This window comes from Hypoxylon fragiforme, assembly GCF_022984875.1.
Source record: "Hypoxylon fragiforme strain CBS 206.31 chromosome Unknown GGS25scaffold_9, whole genome shotgun sequence".
NCBI lineage: Eukaryota > Fungi > Ascomycota > Sordariomycetes > Xylariales > Hypoxylaceae > Hypoxylon > Hypoxylon fragiforme.
In genome coordinates, this window is record NW_026054764.1 from 1,707,251 (window position 1) to 1,725,271 (window position 18,021).

At 48.2% G+C, this 18,021-nt stretch overlaps 6 protein-coding genes across 6 annotated transcripts; 3 read left to right on the forward strand and 3 right to left on the reverse strand.

The window, feature by feature from the left end:
* Positions 1–103: 103 nt before the first annotated feature.
* On the reverse strand, positions 104–957 carry GGS25DRAFT_454302 (RING/U-box). The gene is made up of 5 exons (XM_049258876.1): positions 708–957; positions 607–638; positions 482–545; positions 208–401; positions 104–111 (listed from the first exon to the last, which is right to left on the reverse strand). Exons 1-4 carry the CDS (start codon positions 847–849, stop codon positions 325–327), a joined length of 315 nt encoding a protein of 104 aa, XP_049113186.1. The 5' UTR covers positions 850–957; the 3' UTR covers positions 104–111; positions 208–324.
* Positions 958–1,734: 777 nt separating this feature from the next.
* On the forward strand, positions 1,735–2,793 carry GGS25DRAFT_525562 (thiosulfate sulfurtransferase; the record flags this gene model as incomplete). The annotated part of the gene is made up of 2 exons (XM_049264817.1): positions 1,735–2,681; positions 2,739–2,793. The coding sequence occupies 2 exons, from the start codon at positions 1,735–1,737 to the stop codon at positions 2,791–2,793; spliced, it is 1,002 nt and encodes a 333-aa protein (XP_049113187.1).
* A 782-nt stretch (positions 2,794–3,575) lies between these two features.
* On the forward strand, positions 3,576–4,882 carry GGS25DRAFT_507611 (ribosomal protein S5, N-terminal domain-containing protein). The gene is made up of 3 exons (XM_049262405.1): positions 3,576–4,051; positions 4,123–4,380; positions 4,441–4,882. Exons 1-3 carry the CDS (start codon positions 3,782–3,784, stop codon positions 4,696–4,698), a joined length of 786 nt encoding a protein of 261 aa, XP_049113188.1. The 5' UTR covers positions 3,576–3,781; the 3' UTR covers positions 4,699–4,882.
* A 321-nt stretch (positions 4,883–5,203) lies between these two features.
* GGS25DRAFT_454322 (uncharacterized protein) lies at positions 5,204–9,816 on the forward strand. Its single transcript, XM_049258877.1, has 3 exons — positions 5,204–6,799; positions 6,866–6,935; positions 6,993–9,816. Exons 1-3 carry the CDS (start codon positions 5,419–5,421, stop codon positions 9,670–9,672), a joined length of 4,131 nt encoding a protein of 1,376 aa, XP_049113189.1. The 5' UTR covers positions 5,204–5,418; the 3' UTR covers positions 9,673–9,816.
* An 858-nt stretch (positions 9,817–10,674) lies between these two features.
* GGS25DRAFT_534712 (uncharacterized protein) lies at positions 10,675–11,709 on the reverse strand (the record flags this gene model as incomplete). Its single annotated transcript, XM_049265805.1, has 2 exons — positions 10,675–11,372; positions 11,431–11,709. The coding sequence occupies 2 exons, from the start codon at positions 11,707–11,709 to the stop codon at positions 10,932–10,934; spliced, it is 720 nt and encodes a 239-aa protein (XP_049113190.1). The 3' UTR covers positions 10,675–10,931.
* Positions 11,710–13,549: 1,840 nt separating this feature from the next.
* On the reverse strand, positions 13,550–15,658 carry GGS25DRAFT_454594 (cyclin). Its single transcript, XM_049258879.1, has 3 exons — positions 15,622–15,658; positions 14,780–15,312; positions 13,550–14,665 (listed from the first exon to the last, which is right to left on the reverse strand). Exons 2-3 carry the CDS (start codon positions 14,969–14,971, stop codon positions 13,622–13,624), a joined length of 1,236 nt encoding a protein of 411 aa, XP_049113191.1. The 5' UTR covers positions 14,972–15,312; positions 15,622–15,658; the 3' UTR covers positions 13,550–13,621.
* Positions 15,659–18,021: the final 2,363 nt, after the last annotated feature.

Here is an 18,021-nt window from a genome sequence, read left to right on the forward strand (position 1 = left end):
CTTACAACTTCAATGTTGTACTAAGCCAATAGGCAAAATGCCTGTAAGACTATTGGTGTTAATTGATACATGTAGGTTGTGTAATATGTATCATACATATAGGTAGAGACACTATAAATATAGTATTTGATCAGCCTCGAATCTTGATTAGTTTTATCAACCACGTGTGTATTATGTTAAGTAAGTAGAAAAACAAGACTCACTCACTCTTGGCTAAATTAAAGTACAAGCCCGCCCAAAAACAGTACGCCATCATGGTTCAAGTCATAAAAGGGACCCCTCACTTCACCAAGTCAGTGATGTTCAAATCTTCTCATCATTCATTCATTCGTCTTCAATCATTTCTTGCTGTTCGTCGACTGGCTGTTGAGCTGCCTTGGCTTCTGGGCCCCATTCGAACTCTGGACGGTGTGTCAGTTGTCATGCCACCACATGTAGAGCCATTGTAGAGCTTCAGCAATGAGGTATTCGAGAAACTTACTTTGTCGACACATTGGACACTGTCCCTTAGCTGATTCCTGTTTTATCCATTCCATGATGCAATGCTTTTTACAACGTTAGATTACTCAACTATCTATCAACAAAGGAGTCTTATCTTGCACCAACCATGTGAAAGTTGTGACCACATCTACCAGACACTTGGGAAGGTTAGTCGAATACAAATGATAAAGACAAATCATAAGACGCGTGGCACGAGGATGACTTACAAAGGCTGCAATCATCACCAGGATACTTGCAAGTCGGACATGTCCCATCAAAATGGACTTGACAGATGCCACATACGTCGTCCTCGGGGAGATCCCATCGCCATGTTGCAACGGCATTCCACTTCTTAATCTTGACCTTCATTCTTTTATAATCTTATGGTCTGTCTAGTGGTATATAGCCTGCTGTGGTATTGGTGTGGGGGGTACAACTATATTCGTAGTGAGAACAAAATCAATCAATGAGTGGATGAACATATACCTTACCTTAGGTAGGTCTGTTAAATCTTTGAGTCGTGCTTGCATGTGGCTTTGTGCTACTACATAGTGCTGCTGGTGTAATGTTGTACATAGACTCTGGATGTATTCAGTGTACTGTGTTGTTTATATTGATGTACTTGTATTGATGTACTTGTACCTGAATTTGTTAGGTTTAAATTTGATGCGACAAACCGCTACGCGTGCACGCTTATATCAATATAAGACGACATCGCACCTTCTCCACCCATTATCAGAACCCTCTCTCCGCGACTAGGTGCAACCTCGTGTCATTTTTCTATTTTTCTTCTAAATGATTGGGGTTTGGGTTTTACACTTGACACCGTCGCGAAGCTTACTTGTGTAGTAGGCACCTGAAGTTAATTTCTACACCCACGATCTAGATCTTGACTCTCTTCCCTTCCCTACTCTACATATGTACCTACAAATGTATAGTAGGTATTTGTGATTTGCAGGTACTCCTCAAAGACCCCGCACTTTACCACATTTCCCCAAAGTCACGGACGAATTGGATGTGTCGGGTTCGTTCATCTGAACATCACTTCATTCTGTGCAATCAGAACATTGAATCCATCCACTCGCCATCTTTTTGGGCAAGGTGCTGATCTATATTGCTCACTTCTAAGTGGCAACCGGGCTTCACCTATAACCTACAGATTAATTCTTTCAAGCATAAATATTCACAAACCCACCGCCGTGTACAAGCTGCATAAGAGTTAGCAAGGTACTCAGCCAGTCAGGTTAGGTAGCCATGGCTACCACCACAATACTCCGCTCGACAAGAGTTTTACTATCACGAAAACCCCAAATCACCTTCACTCAATCACGCCGAAATCTTTCTTCCTATCTCGTAACGCCGCAGGAGTTGTCGCATGCACTGAAGAAGAGCCCACCATCGCCTATCAATTCCGATCCTCGAGTAATACCACTATGTGCCTCCTGGTTCTTACCAAATGACGAGCGAAAGGGTATCGAGCAATTCCGCGAAACGCGAATACCAAGAGCTCGTTTCTTTGACCTTGACAAGGTCATAGACAAACGAAGTCCCTACCCCCACATGCTTCCAAGTCCCCAAACTTTTGCCGAAGCAATGAGTTCCCTAGGTATTCGCAAGGAGGACACCGTCGTTGTCTATGATTCAAAGGATTTAGGCATCTTCAGCGCACCGCGAGTGGGCTGGATGCTCAAGGTCTTTGGCCACTCCAAGGTGCATATCCTGAACAACTTCAAGATCTGGGTCGCAGAAGGTCTTCCGACAGAGTCAGGGGAACTATACAGTGTGGAGTGCAACCCTTACCCAATTCCTAAATTGGACGAGTCCAAGGTTGCAACCTTTGAGCAGGTGCGAGAGGTTGTATTGGATCATAACAAAGAGGGCGCCGAAGGTGTTCAGATTCTTGACGCCAGACCTTATGGTAGATTTACTGGCAAGGATCCCGAGCCTCGAGAAGGGCTATCGTCCGGTCATATGCCAGGCTCGATCAGTATTCCATTCAGCGCAGTTCTCGATCCGAAGACGAAGGCTTTCTTGCCAAAGGAAGAACTGAAGAAGCTGTTCGAGGAGAAAGGGGTAGATCCATCGAAGCCCATTATCTCAAGTTGTGGCACTGGAGTGACAGCAGTTGTAATTGATGCTGCTCTCGAAGAGGCAGGCTATGGCTCTCCTGAAACTCGGCGAGTATATGATGGTAGTTGGACGTGAGTCAAACAGATGGCCCCCTAGTCGTGGTTATAATAATACTAACAGATACACAGAGAATGGGCACAACGTGTTCACCCTCCAGAATCCTTAATTGTTCAAGGCGAATAAAAGGGTTGTGGAACGAGTCGTTGACAGAATGATGATGAGATACCCCATTCCCCGGAGTTCTTTGTGCATGTAACCTAATTTACATGCATTCTCCATGCGAGTCTCTTTTTAGTTAGTATCGTTTGCATGGAGTATGGATCACGCATGGCCAACCCTCCACTTATTACTGTGAATAGTTGAGTTGGACCCAGGGAATTTGCAGGCAGTGAAAAGCAAAGGACCAGAAGTATGGTAAATACGTCCTAGATCTTTTGGGTTCAACCGCAAGGTGTTTACGGCTGACACAAGATGGCCTACCTAAAAGTTACAGTTCTATATTGCAATACAAACTGGCTTAATAATGCCTTGTAGCATAGTAATGATGCTCTATGGCTTGCACGGGTTATTCATATGGCGTTGTAGCAAGTTGTCAATTGCAACTTCTATAACATGCCATGTGTACTGTTGATCGAGATTCCATATCGGATCAGGTATTTGATGGCTTAGGAAATGCTCTAGAGGGTCGTATCCATATACATAAAAGTTAGGTAGGTGGGCAGGCAAATAAGCCATCCATGGATGGAAGTGAAGCTATTTATTTATTAACATGAAAAGGAGAGTCTTCATTGAAGTTGTTAACTTATATGTAGATACCTAGTATATGTACTTACCCATTTAGCTTACCTAAAATAATCAACGGCAAGTTGCATGTGGATAGGTTAAAGACTAACTACTAGGTAACTAGTTAACGATTAAACCCCATAAAATACAGTATCGATTAATGCACAGACCATCTCGGCTGGGGCCCTTATTCCCACAAACTTATAACGAAATTCGAAAATTGTCAAGCCCCTCCTCCACTGCAAAATTCCCAAACCTCGAAATTTCCCACCCAACCTCAATCAACATCGTAACCACGAAAAAAAAGCTCAATTCAGTGAGCTTCGCATCGCGCACGCCACCACACTAACGAATACTTCACAGCCAAAAATTCTCACAACAATTCAATATGGCTGACCGAGGTGGTGCCCGAGGAGGCGGTTTTGGTTCGCGAGGTGACCGAGGCGGCGATCGTGGTCGTGGTCGTGGCCGTGGCCGTGGTCGACGTGGTGGTAACAAGGACAGCGAGAAGGAATGGATGCCCGTCACCAAGCTTGGCCGTCTCGTGAAAGCTGGCAAGATCAAGAGCATGGAGGAGATCTACCTACACTCGCTCCCCATCAAGGAGTTCCAGATCGTCGACTTTTTCCTACCTAAGCTGAAGGATGAAGTCATGAAGGTACGATTCTGGCGATTGAGCAGGCAGAAGGCATACAAAACATAATACTAACCTCTTTATTCAAAATATAGATCAAGCCCGTCCAGAAGCAGACTCGTGCTGGTCAGCGAACTCGGTTTAAGGCTATTGTCATCATTGGTGACTCCGAGGGTCACGTTGGTCTTGGTATCAAGACCTCCAAGGAAGTCGCTACTGCTATCCGTGCCGCCATCATTATCGCCAAGCTCAGCGTCATTCCCGTCCGACGTGGTTTCTGGGGTACCAACCTTGGTCAACCTCACTCTCTACCCGTCAAGGAGAGTGGAAAGTGCGGTTCCGTCACTGTCCGAGTAAGTCAAAACCAACCTGAACTCCATAGAGAATACTGTCAAGCTAACAATACTTACTAGCTTATCCCTGCCCCTCGTGGTACCCAGATCGTAGCATCCCCCGCCGTCAAGCGTCTTCTGCAGCTGGCCGGTATCGAGGATGCTTACACTTCCTCTTCCGGTTCAACCAAGACTCTCGAAAACACCCTAAAGGCTACCTTCGCCGCTATCTCCAACACATACGGATTCCTCACACCCAACCTGTGGTCTGAGACCAAGTTGATCCGAAGCCCACTGGAGGAGTATGCGGACACACTCCGTGAAGGCAAGCGATACTAGATGCGGGATTCTGAGCATATGGCGTGGATTCGGTTGTTCTGCTTTTTTAATTGCATCGGTGCCAGGTAGGCAGGTATCAGACAAAGGCAGCAAAAAGGCAGCTCTATTCTAACAAGTAACTTGTTCTCTCTCAATGCAATGTGAATATCTCTTGAACCTTTACGTAACGAAGCCTAGAACAAGTGTTCAAAATCCAAATATTAACAACCTCTATTGAGTAGTCGTACAATATGTACTTGTTAACGTTGAGCGGAGGGAAGCTAATATGGTAATGAATAGAAATGCCCATATCGTATGTACCCAGGCAGGTATGTTCCTATGCACCTAAGTAGGCAGACAGAACTAAATATTTCGTCATCTACTCATCTACCCATTCCTTCCAGTTACGAACCTTAGTACTTCCTACCGTCTTAATGATTATACTGAAATATTGAGAAGGAACGATAAGTAAATATTTTGTTGGCGGAATAGAAAAAAGGCTTCAAGATCCAAATGCAACTCTCATCCTTAAATAATGTTCCTCTCTATCTTGTCACTCGTTTTGGCTTCTCCTGACTATAGCCCTGTTCATTTTGGTGCTTTTGGACTTGTGGTTTAGGCTCGATTTTGGAAGTGTTTCCTTCTTCCACTTGACAATAAACCCCCTTTTTGGGTCCATATTGTTCTCGCTCTCTAAGCTTTTTGGCCCGAAGTCCCCCCCCCCCCAAAAAAATAATAATAATGACCATTCGATTATTATCCACGAATATAGCAAAGCTGCTCCTCTTCATTATTGTCTTCTTTATCGGCCTTCTCGCTGCGGTTTTTGTTTATGAAAGCTCTACGAACGATACGCCTGAGGGGCGTAGCCCTTTGAAGGAAGGCAATGCACTCGATGAGAAGTCCTTCAAAGATGGCGTACCAGAAAATTCCCTCGAGAAACGTGGTGGTCCTGATATGGATGCCTTGTCTGGTATAATTCCTGGCGCCATCTCAGACCTCGTTCCCGGTGCAGCGTCATCACTAGAGGCAAAGATCACCAGTGATATAAACAGGATGGCACATACAATAAGTTTGCCTACTTTCGACTCTTTAAGGGGTATGCCTTTCGTATCGCCTGAGCATTCGAGGGGTTCAATCCCAACCGCACAACCTGAGCCGACTAGCTCCGAAATCGCAGTCCTAGAAGACAAACTTGGCGGCATGCTCAACGGGACCATCCCTTTGGAAAGTTCCAGTATCATCCACGAAGCAACGTCTGAAGCCCAAGCTGTAGTGGCCTCGGTAGAGAAGCTAGCTACTGATATCGCATCGATAGCTAGTCAAGTTGGAGCTAGCCAGCTACAAGCTCCTGATGCATTGGAATCAGTGGAGGTCTTATTCGAAAATCTGGACTCGATGATTGCTAGTATTGTCCAGGATGTGGTCGCAGACGCTGCCTCTGAAGCCGAAGCACCTTTGCTGACGGGACTTTCCACTGCTCTGGCTAGCGATCTTGGTAACATAGTGGATGTAGGAAACGGTCCCGTTTCATTAGTTGGGGACCTCATCGAAGACAATATATGCGGTATCGTAACTGTCGTCAATGGCATCACCTCTACAGTTGTCGGCATATGCGGCGATATGGCATCAGCGCTTGCTAACGATGCTCATACTTCCAGAGTTATGTCTGCATCCAAGACAGAAGCGCTTTTGACGACGGACGCCTCTGTACTAGAGACTACAGCAAAGGCGTCTCTTACCTTGATTTCCTCAGTGGGGTCTAAATCAGGGGCTTCTCAGACCACAACTTCTCTTAAATTAACTTCACAAGCTATGTCATCTCCTGTGCCAACTATATCAAGCGGTATTGATTCTCCGGATATCCAACTGAATACCCAGACTTCGACCATAGTGATTTCAGCCCCTTCTCAATCTATTCCTCATAATTCGGCAGCTCATACGTTGGCAGAATCTGACAAGCAAACTGTCATTACGTCTGCTAAGGCTGATTTAGCATCGTTGATCATGATAGATACTCCTCATTCTGTCATAAGTCCTCGCCCATCGTTAACAGGATTCGTGCAACCGGGCGGTCTACAGCTTGGGGCAGGAAGCACTATCGTCGTAATGGCTTCCGGCGGTAAGTTTGGAAATTGCAGATGCTACCACAATTTAGAGGAAGCTCATGTCTGATTTTCTTTTTTAGTTGATGGACTTGTCGCTTTGGCTGAGACCACTACTGTGGCAGACGACTGTTTGACTCAGACAATTCTCTTGTAGGTCTTATTTGTAATGATGCTGTTCCAGGTCTAGCGCAATTAACCATCGTGTAGAGCTGGCCAAACTTCCACTCTTACTATATACGCCTACGAACCATGTCCAACGCGGCCGCCTTGTCCAGAATGCCCTTCCCCGACTTGCCACTGTCCCAATGCTGGTGGGCCATCTCCTACTCCTCCACCTGGAGGCACTGGTGATCGGGGACCGTGTCCTGGCTCGGGCTATACTTGTCATGATTGTCTGGATGGATGGTTTTGTCCGCCTCCCCAAACCCCTGCGCAACCTGCCCCTTGTGGTTTTGGTTGGCCCTGTGTACACTGCGACGGCGGGTGGTTTTGTGTTCCCTATCCAACACCAGGTCCAGAAACATGTGCAGGATCTAGAGTGCCAGATTCCAATAGCCCTGGTATCATCTCCTCTACCATCACCCCATCCCCAACTTCTTCACGACCAAGCTCGATGCAGTCAACGATACCAGTACCAGCCCTGCCAAGTCCGAAAAGGCCCGAGAAAGCCTCGAGTTGGGGTTATTGCGGCTGTTGGGCTGATCAACCAGACGAAAGAGCTCTCAACATGGAACCACATCCTGATCTAGGTCCTCTCACTAACGAAAATTGCGTTCAACACTGTATAATTCGTGGGTTCCTCATGGCTAGTACCGAGGACGGCTCCAACTGCTACTGTGGCAACTTCCTCAATGGTACGCAAAAGCTTGACGACTCAGCATGTTCAATTCCATGTACAGGAGACGCAAGACAAGCGTGTGGAGGCAACAATGCTCTTAGCTGCTATAGCTCCGATGACGAAGCACATGGGTGGGCGAGTGCCGGGCCCCAACCATTGCCCGCAACAGCCGAGCCTCCCGAGGTCATATCTATGGATGTTGGCGGCGTCGCTCATTCAATTATGACACAGCCAGTAGCAGTATTCCCTCCTCCTGGTGCGGATATGGGTCAGTTGATCAGTCAATACGGAAAGAAGACAAGGCAATCAGAGGGCCATATTCCAAATAGCATAAGCGCTAGCTTAGCACCTGGCAACACAAATGGAGAGTCTGGGCCAGGATCGCCAACGACTTCACCTAACGAAAGTGGTGGTACAATTCCACCGCAGAGTGGCTCACCAGCCCCGACTACCCCAGGATGTTCTGGTGAAGGTCTCACTTCACCGGGTGGTAACGGTGGTAACAATGGATCACCGCCGACTAACGGTGTGGGGACTGCCTCTCCTGCTAGGAGCAATGGTCCGTCTTCGAACTCGAACGGGGGAGCGGGGGCAAGTCCAACTGTACCAGGAGGTAATGGAAATACAAATTCACCGTCGAGCGGTTCTGGAGGTACCTACACAGGAACGAGCCCTAACTCTGCCTCGAATGGAAATGGGGGCGGGGCTGGATCTGGTCAAGGTCCTGGATCGGGTTCGAATGGAGGAACAAACACTGGCCCCTGTCCGACGGCCGGATCGAATACTGGAAGTGGAAGTGGAAGTGGGGGTGGGGGTGCTGGCCAAGTCACCTCCGGAGGAACCCCCAACTCCCCGAATTATTCACCAGCGAGTAGTGGGATAGGAGCATCTCCCAGTGCGTCGGCGTTGAATAGCGGTGCCGGAACTCCCGAGTCTTGTCGTCCCGGCGCGGATCCGGGCTGTACTTTGACCGGTAATGGTAGTGGGCAAACTCAGCCATCATTGGGTCAAGGCCAAGGAACTGCTAACCCTAATCCCACCATTAACCCATCAGGTACTACAAGCCAAGCGTCAACAGGTCAAGGCCAAGGTAGTATGGTTCCTAACCCTTCGGCAAACCCATCAAGCAATGGTGGTTTCCCAGCTACTTGTACTCCAGGCTCGTCTGATCAGAGTTGCTACCCCTCTACCGGTGGAAACTCGGGCCCTAATCCATCTGCTCAGACCCAGGGGCAGAACTCAGCTGGTGGTAGTAACAGTGCCGGATCAAACCCATCCACGGCGACTCATGACCCAAATTCTTCATCGCCGCAGAACGGGGGAGGCATGGGCGCCGGACAAACCCAGGGCCAAACCACACCTTCCAATGGTGGAACGGGGGGTCCCAATACGGCCACAAATGCTCCAGTAGCAACAAATCCATCTGGCAACGGAGGAACTTCCGGTCAGAATGGGCAATCGCAAGGGCAAGGGACGCAAACCAATGCTGGTGGAGGTAATGGAAATGGCAATTCCCCAACACCAAGCCCTAATCTGACAGCAAACCCTTCCACGAATGGAGGTGCCGGACCTAGTAATGGAGGAAGCAATAGCCCCAATATACCAGGACAAGGCGCCCAGTCTAACCCAGCGGAAAGTAATGGGAACGGTAGGCCATCAACGCCAGGGTCTGGCCCAACTGTACCGAACGGGGGCAACACACCTACCGGCGAAGGCCAGCTAACGGTATCAAACCCCAATACTGGCGGCGCAACTCCGAGCGCAGCGAACACGAACCCACAGACATCTGACTATACATTCGCTCCCGGAGTCGTTCCATACGGCGGCCGTGTTTCACCCTCGATGACCACGCTGGCGTCGATGATGGTATGGGCAGGGCCTGACGAAGAAGAAGAGGCACCTGTCATGCTACACCATAGTATGAGCAGTCAGATAGAGCCTTCTGGCACGCCCCAGTTGGACTTTGAGGAACCCCCTACGACGACCACTAGTACATCGATGCTGGAGGGCCCGCGGTGGCAACGCATGAGGCCGGTGATGGTTTGGTGAGATGAGAATATGTATAGTACCGTGCCTAGTTATACGGGGATGGTTTTGGTAGAAGGTCTATCTATAAAGGGGGGGAGTGTAGGGTGATACCCAAAAGAATTACAAAAAAAGGAAAGAAGGAAAAGATAGGGTTCTAAGAGACAGAGAGAGGTTAGGAAACATTGCAAGTGGGAAGAAGGCTATCGGACTATTTACTATGGGTGAGAGGGTCACTTAGTCTTTTTGGAGCTTTATTTTCTTCTTTTTTCTTTTTTCTTTTTGGAACTGTTTTGGCTTAACCACGCCCTACTACCTATACCTAAAATACAGAGACAAACCGCGAGGATTAGGTGCTGAATTAGGTAGATACTCTGCGGAGATGGGTAGGCGGGTTAAGGTTAGAAAGTAATATATTGAAACATTTATCTTTCTAAAGTATTATGTGTGTGTGTGTGTGTGTGTGTGTGTATGTTCATCAACGTATATTCATTCAGGAGTGCTTAAGGCCATACAATAATCGTTCTCCCTGCAGCGGAGGTTCTATTAGGAGAGGTTATTTATATGTTGTGCACGGCTAGCAACGAAGCAATTTCAGTCAAGTTAGTATCCGCGTTGATACCCAACTCCTATCCATATGATTAAGCCGCTGAAGTCGGGATACAGATAATAAGCAAATCAAAGCAGGCTAGATATCAGCGTTCTTGCTCCCTTCCTTCCCCTTTCCATCGATGGATCCCCTTAGATGCCTAGCTATCGTATCAACCGCTTCAGTCTGAGCGCCCCCTTTCTCCCCACGATGTCGAATACAAACTCTCTATCTCTCTGTCTCTCACTTTCTTACTCTAACCTGTACCCTCCACCATGGAGCTACCTACCCTACTCTACTAGATACTGTAGATAGTCGATGGCAGTGCTACCTAGGTTAGGTACCTAACTCACACGATATCTCTATCAGACCCACCCTCCACCCCCATCACTATCCCTAGAATCTCACCCTGAACTTATTGTCGTCGGCCTCCGCACGTCCGCGCCGCTTCACTCGATGACATACTGTGCTAGGGGTGCCGGGCTTAGGGATACGCCCGTTAGTCTGTTTTCGAGTTTTGTTTTCATCCTCTTCCTCTTGCTGATGATCCTTTTGGTGGATGTTGGTGTTGGCATTGATTGGTATCGTTGGTGATGTTGATGGTGGCGGTGTTGTTGGCATCGCTGCTGGTGACGTTGGTGTTGGCCATCTCGCTGAGAAACTCGGCTATGATGCGGCGGACTACGCGTCGAGCTTAGGTCGGAGTCGTCCCGTTCCTCGCGACGAAGCGCAAAGCGTAGTCGCCGCGCTTGCTGCCCCACACGTCTCTTGTGCTTGTTGGGAGAGCGGTGTCGGTGTTGGTAATAGTAGTGAATTGTTGGCGAGAGAAGGCTTTTGAGCTGGCGGGATGATCCTCCTGCTTATCCCTTCGTTGGTGTTGGCGCTGATGACGTCCCACCGCCACCTTCTCCCACGGCCCATGCCCCAACAACGGAGCCGGAGCCTCGCCGCGAGCCTCGGGGAAGAAGTCCACGGCCCGGCTCACGTCCGTCACGATCGACGTCGCACACCCCCCAGACGGGACTTTGGCGACGGATAATACCCTGTCGCCGCCCGCGACCCACACGAACTTGACCTCGAACCCGGCCGCACCCGTGCTCGTCTCCAGCTTATCCGCGATCCTGGGCCAGTGGTCCTCGGGGAGCACCCAGCACCAGTCGAAGCAACCATCCTATTTCCCTTTCCCCTCCCACAACCGTATGCGCTGCGCCAGCGAGAGTCTCAGGACATCCGGCCGCGAGCCCAGCTTCCGCCAAAGATAGTTGTCGCCGGCGGCCCGCGTGCCGGAACGCGTGGACGAGGTGCGCTAGGTGGCCGCGGTGCGGCGGGTTGAGGCACCCGTCGTACACCAGGATGTGGGTTCGTGCGGTCGGCGGCCGATTCTCCCTTCTTCTCTGGATTGCTGATGGTGTTGCCATCGCCATCGCCATCGCCGCCGTCGCCCAGCCTGGCCATCGTACCCGAGCAGGCATCCTGCATGCATGAACTTCTCCAACGGGGCCTCGCTATTGCTGCTGCATCTCCGCCGTGTCGTGGCCGCGGTTGCTCCGCTGCCCGCTGCGATGTCTGGTCTGCTGTGGTTCGACTCCATGGGTACCTGGCTAAGACATGTACCTAATCAATGACGATACCTTGCTCCCCCCCAAACGACTAACACGTTTATAGATCAAAATGCTACGTTGTCATGTCGAGTCTACGATGGGAACGGATGGAAACGCCAAGCGGATGCCAGCATCGTATTATAATAACATGGTGATCATTTCTTGGCATATTTGGACACAATTGTTTGGGTACCTATTTTAGGCAGCTTAGATTAGGCACGTAAACCCCGGCGAGGAGGATTGGAAAGGGATCTTGGAGGTTGAAGGGGGGGTTATATCAGTCCACGATCATCTACGAGGTTTGCCAGCAGTTACTACAGCTTCGGTCTTTTTTTTTTTTTTTTTTTTTTTTTGGAATTGGAATTCATCACATCGCTAAGTCTTTAATAGCCACCTCTTCTAAAGAGGCATGGCGTGATAATCAGACCCTGGGTTGGCTCTACGGGCAATTCCTGGAAAGTCGGTGACCCCTGAGACTCTGTGAGAATGTGAGTCATCTTACCTACTTAAGCCTTTTAAGGTCAATACGTAGGCAGAAATCCTCGCCATTGTTGAATTTGGGATCATACAAATACAACGAACAGACTGATCCAAGTTCAAGTTATGCATAAATCGAAAGTCAAAGAATCTATCGCATCGAACGCTGTTGAGCGATGCGCTGCAAATCGCAATCTAGGCTGCTGCCTCACTATGAGATAAAAAGCAGTCTGCTTGCATTAGCTTGTTGCTTATGGGTGGGAATGAGAGGAGAATGGGTGGATATGTAGGCATGCAGACGACTAAGAATGGAAAGCAAAAATAATCCAGTGGAGTCCTTTGGAGTGAATCAAGTAGCCTACGGTCCATTCTCACATTGAAAGGGGCACATGCAAGGGCAAAACCAAAACGATATAGATGTCGACATGTTAGTTAATCACAAAAAGAAAAAAAAAAGAAAGACAAAGAAAAAACAGCAAATCAAATTTGCAAGAGAATATTTTTTTACTCTTTTGGATTTTTATGTACGGATGCGGCAGGCATACCTATCATGGGAATTTAAACCCCATGACAAGACCGAACAACTATACATAAGCCATCGATCGTTTAGATGCCCGTGTATTCCGCAGCAAAAGTCCTCCACAAAGAATTAAGTTCCTCTCTCGACGAGAGTCGATCCGTATATCGTGTCGTGTGTGGCATGCCGTAGCTTCTTGCTTCCACTATTCCTCGACTACCCGAGGCGGACTGTCAAGACCACTTGACATTCCTGAAAGCAAATGGCGAGATTAAATCGCCTGCAGACGTGCCGGTGCGCGCATGCGCCCCATTTTCGTATCCTTCTCCGGTTGTTCACAAATTGCCAGTCTTTTTTTTCTTCTCCAAAATACAGCCTCGCCCGTTTTTATGTAATCTCTCTCCTCTCCTGATGCTCCGTAACTCTCGTACTGCAGCAATCTGGGTGCCGTATTCTGTCCTCGGATCGATACTGGAAAACGCCCGAATTCACAGAAAAGGAGAAATCAGATTTTTTTTTGGTCGACAATCGTTTGGTTTGGTTGTGGTTGATGCAATAGCACGCTCAATGGGTATGACTGAGAAAGGAAATTTTTTGAAATCAAATAAGTCGCTGATAATGCCATGGAGATGGAATGGAGCCTAAACCGTCAATTATGCAACAATCTTTTTTTTATCTTCCAATGATACACATCCATGCGGTGGGCTCGAAACGAGGTCGTTAGTGTGTTAAAATTGATAGTGAGTTTACATCAAATATGTGGAAATGTTGGCCAGGGAACAGGGAGCTTTATGAGACCATCTGACCACTGTACTGTTCGTACGAGTAAGCAGTATATTGCTGCTGCTGAGGTAGTGGTAGTGGTTGCGGTTGCTGCTGCTGCTGATAACCGGCCATGCTGGGAGGCTGAGGTGTAGGGGTAACCGGGCACCGAGGCGGGACGTACTTGTTCATTGGGTCTGCAACACCGAAGTTGACTCCGTCAGGTGTAATAGGCGGAGTTAGATATCCGTCGGCGACACCTAAAGCGGCACCGTGGCCTTTCTGAGGAGTGCTGTAGATGTTCGAGTGCGGTGCTGACAACGTAGATTCAGCCGGGGGGGAAGGGGGACCTTGCGCTCGATGGGCGATAGCAGCTTGCTGTTCAAGAAATTCGGCTAGCTTTCCAGAGACGCGAGAGAAGTGCTGGGAAGAGTACTTTCTTGACAAGGTGACGGATGGCTGGTGCAAGTGTTGCGATAGGGCGAGGACCGTCACATTCTCAATGTGATCCCATTCTCCGTCGTTCACTTCCGGTCGTCCAAGTATCGCACGGGCGAGAGCGAGCGAGGCACGTGCCATTATCGAGGGCTTGGTGGAAACGAAGTCTCGGTGGTACAATGCAATTTCGCAGAGGTAAGCGGCCATGTGGTCAACTTCTCGGTCATCGGCCTCCTCGGCAACTATGAGCTGGGTAAAGAAGTCGACGGTTGGGTGTCCGATGGTCCATTCAAGGGTGTTAAGAACATGCATTTCCATTTGGGTAAACATGCCCGAATCGTAAAGTCCACAACACATGTTGTTCAACTCGTTGATCTGGGGGACTCGGTCTTTCTTGTCACCATACTTGGCAGCGATGAGTAAGGCTGCGCACCCAACCAGTTGATAGTGCTGCTTATAGACGACTCGCTTTGAGCAGTAGCGGTCCAAGAGGTTCACGGTTAAAAACAAAGTCTCGGGAAGAAGTGCGAAGGCAGCGTGAGCCTCAATTAAGAAATCGATCAGATAAGGTCGCATGAACCATTGAATCTCTCGCTGCATATCGATTAGATTGGCGTCAGGTAACGTCTCGTCCTGTCGAATTGTTAGCTATGATATGCCAAGTCCAGCTCCTCATTTCAGGTTCGGTTCTAGGCAACCAATTCCGAAAATCGGAAGCCAGCAGGCCAGCAGCGAGAGAATACCAACCTCCATGTGTCTCATATGTTGCATGATATCCTCGAGATATTCATCGCCGGCTAACCGAGACAGGTCGTTCGCAATCATTTCTTGTCTGTTGCGGGCCAACATTTTTGCTGCATCCTTCATACTCATCTTAGGCTGTCGAGGCTCATCGGATTCGACAAAGAAGCCGCTGTCTGTTGATGTTGAGTAGGCCATTGTGTGTGATAAGGCTAGTTAGGATTGGATGGATTTGGTAAGAGTTTGTTTGCGTGGACGTGTTCTTGAAAAGAGTGACGATTAGGTTCTCCAGGAATCTTTATGCTGTGAGAGAGCGTATTAAGGTGGCCGTCGCAGGTAGAAAATCGAAAGAGTGTATTATTTCAGCTGGACGGACGACACAACAATTATTACAATATTAAAGAGCGTGATGAACTGTATGCAGTATAAAAAATAAACTAAAGAATGACTGTGGCCGAATGGCTACCGAAAGACGGTGAAAATGTTGAGGGGGAAGGGCCGGAGAGGCGGCCGTTAAAAGAGACGTCGAGTGAAAGGCTCTGGAGTGGAAAATTATTAGCGTCAGGAACCCAGGAGCTCCAATTGAGACCACAGGAGAGACAAATGAACCAAAGACAGGACAGAGGGATCAGGGCACGGGTCTTCTGGAACCACACGATCAGGGGCAGTAGTTTAGGCCTTCTGATTCGACTGAAAATCTGTGGGGAAAAGATTCCTGGCACGCGGCGAGACGTCTGGCAGGGCAATTGATTCTCGATGGAGTATTTTAATGCAGCATACGTGCATATGAAATGACAAAAATGACGTTGGTCTGTGTTATAATTTCGCTGAAGAAGGGTCTCCCTTACCGCCACGATTAATCACAGGAAATTATGTGATTCCTGACCGAGTAGGTGGGAACAGCGAGTTAACGAGTCCCACAAGGGCAAAGCGTATCTGCTCAACGGGAGCTTAGGAAGCGTGCGCGAGTGTCCGAGTACACCGTTGGAAACCCTGCGGGTGGACCGTCGGCATGTACCTGCAAAGGGAGAAAAAAGGGCAATATTAGAATCTCGAGTCTTCAAAAGAAATCTTTGCACTATACAACTTTGTCTGCCTCTTCTCCCCTTTCCCGCTACTTTCGGACGTACCTCTACACCTGCACGCTTCTAATGGATTATAGTCGACCGACTGGGTTCATGTAGGGCTCGTTGATGAGATCCTCGAATCGGTAGTTAGACCCTTAACGAGTCTATTACCGATGTTCGGTCTGGAGTAATTGTGATGAGCCAGAGTCAGATTCCTGGTACCGTTGGCACGAAGGAGAGAGGTTATGAGATGCGAATCGCCTTGTATCTGCCCACCAAGCCAGACAAGACTATTCTCCTTGGGAAAGGGGTGGCTTATTTCGAGGCGGAAGGGCAAAGAGGGAGAAAAGGGATCAAGGTTCGGCCGAGGAATGGGAGATAAAGGTGGTTGTGGTTGATGGACGGGATAAAATCTCGATAGGGACAGGAGGGAGACAGGAGGGAGGGAAAATGTGGTGGTAATTGTGGTAATTGGGAGGGATTCCTCGATAATTAAAAGACCGAGGAATTCGAATTCCAAGAATATTGGTTTATTACCTGGGAAAATATTTGAAGAGGGAATTATCGAAGTTTCTAAAAAGCCAAAGAAAAAGATTTATCCTTTCTTTGCTTCTCTCTTCATTTATTTGGACTTGCGTCTCTATCCCTCTCTTTTTACCTGGGGAGTTTATTTAACTCGGCCCAAAGTACCCTTTTTTATCTTTTTCGTCTGGAGCTGTCGTGAAGGCCCAGGATGCTCTCTCTTCCTTTCCTCCTTGGAAGTGGAAACGGGGGGAGGAGATAAATGGTAAGGATGAGTATTGAGGAGGAGGAGGAAATGAATGGATCGGATGAAAGAGGACGAGGAAAGGAAGGAGAGAGTAGGAGATGGCCTCAAGTTGGAGGAGGATGGAGGAGATGAAAAAGGATTGGAAGAGATGGATTGGTTTAACAGGTACTTTTAAGACAACCGGGTCCAGCGCGGGTCGAGCAATCTACTATGTACGTACAATGTACCTGGTAGTTAGCTAGTTAGTTAAGAAAAAAAAAAGGTAGTAGAAATGGCCTAGGTTAGGGCATTTAGGAGCGAGGAAGAAAAAAAAAAGCACCAGTCAAACACACTGGTACGCTAGGTACACCAGGTACAGCCCTGACAGTAAGAAAGAGGGCCACAGACACTAAAGGGCCAGGGCCAGGATGGGCCTAGCAAGGCACCGCGCTCGCGACGGCCTATGATGTTCGAGCATTTTACTGAGGTTGGTTGCGGCCGCCTTGCAGGTACTTTCCCAGCTTACTTGCGTATTACCCCTGCAATCATGTATTTCCCGTCTCTCCTTCAATATTCTCTACTAGTACTAACCTTACATATGTATGACATTGTATGTAGTCAACTACCTACCAGGCTACCAAGTGTGTAATAATTTTTATTTTTATTTTTAAATCCCTCTCGTCCCCCTCCTTCCTTTCTTTCCTGACGCCAGTTGCTGCACCTTCTACTGCACCATACTGCACCATACTGCACCACACCTTGCAGCCAAAACCCTGTTAAGTTGCAAGCAAGCAAGAGCACCAAGCAATTGTGACCTCGCCTTTCTTCCTTCACAGCTTCCTTGACTTGAACCCAGTCCCCACGTAACGGGTACAGGGCGTATATGTGTACTACCTAGCAGGCTAGCACTACTGCTACTGCCACTGCTACCATTAAGTAGTGGGCCGCACAGTCCATCATGTGGTATCCAACATTGAAGATATTCAAATTGTATTTGTACACACGCGTGTACTAACTCACATGCGACGCTTAGGTTAGTGCTAAGTAGGTAAATACATATGTGCCTGAATATTACAAACTTTAAGGAGGGGAAGTGGAAGCTACAGATGTCCTGGCCCCCCCTTTCAGCTCTCACGATGTACCTAGGGTCCTATGGATGGATGAACGATGAATGTGGAGAAAATAGTCATTGATGATTTATCAGGTTCTATTAAAATCTTACACATTCGTAGTAGATGTAGACCGCCTAAACCTACCGCCCAATAGTTATATCCATAGCTTTAATGCTGACCGTATTCAATGTTGTTGAAAGGCTGTGATTATTAGGTAGTTGTACAATACGTAGGTATGGGTGTAGTGTACTGTGGCCACTACAATAGGTACGATATCTGCTATAGCGTAGTGTATTATAGGTACGAATACAATACAAGTGC

Bases quoted from the DNA above. Each gene is read 5' to 3' on its own strand.
- GGS25DRAFT_454302 (XM_049258876.1), bottom strand. From the start codon at position 849: ATGAAGGTCAAGATTAAGAAGTGGAATGCCGTTGCAACATGGCGATGG. The intron at 546-606 runs GTTGGTGCAAGA...CGTTGTAAAAAG, and splicing joins GTGGTCACAACTTTCACATG to CATTGCATCATGGAATGGAT. The intron at 402-481 runs GTAAGTTTCTCG...CACACCGTCCAG, and splicing joins GTGTCCAATGTGTCGACAAA to AGTTCGAATGGGGCCCAGAA.
- GGS25DRAFT_507611 (XM_049262405.1), top strand. From the start codon at position 3,782: ATGGCTGACCGAGGTGGTGCCCGAGGAGGCGGTTTTGGTTCGCGAGGT. The intron at 4,052-4,122 runs GTACGATTCTGG...TTCAAAATATAG, and splicing joins TGAAGGATGAAGTCATGAAG to ATCAAGCCCGTCCAGAAGCA. The intron at 4,381-4,440 runs GTAAGTCAAAAC...AATACTTACTAG, and splicing joins GCGGTTCCGTCACTGTCCGA to CTTATCCCTGCCCCTCGTGG.
- GGS25DRAFT_454322 (XM_049258877.1), top strand. From the start codon at position 5,419: ATGACCATTCGATTATTATCCACGAATATAGCAAAGCTGCTCCTCTTC. The intron at 6,800-6,865 runs GTAAGTTTGGAA...TTTCTTTTTTAG, and splicing joins CGTCGTAATGGCTTCCGGCG to TTGATGGACTTGTCGCTTTG. The intron at 6,936-6,992 runs GTAGGTCTTATT...ACCATCGTGTAG, and splicing joins TTGACTCAGACAATTCTCTT to AGCTGGCCAAACTTCCACTC.
- GGS25DRAFT_454594 (XM_049258879.1), bottom strand. From the start codon at position 14,971: ATGGCCTACTCAACATCAACAGACAGCGGCTTCTTTGTCGAATCCGAT. The intron at 14,666-14,779 runs GTTGGTATTCTC...ACAATTCGACAG, and splicing joins AACATATGAGACACATGGAG to GACGAGACGTTACCTGACGC.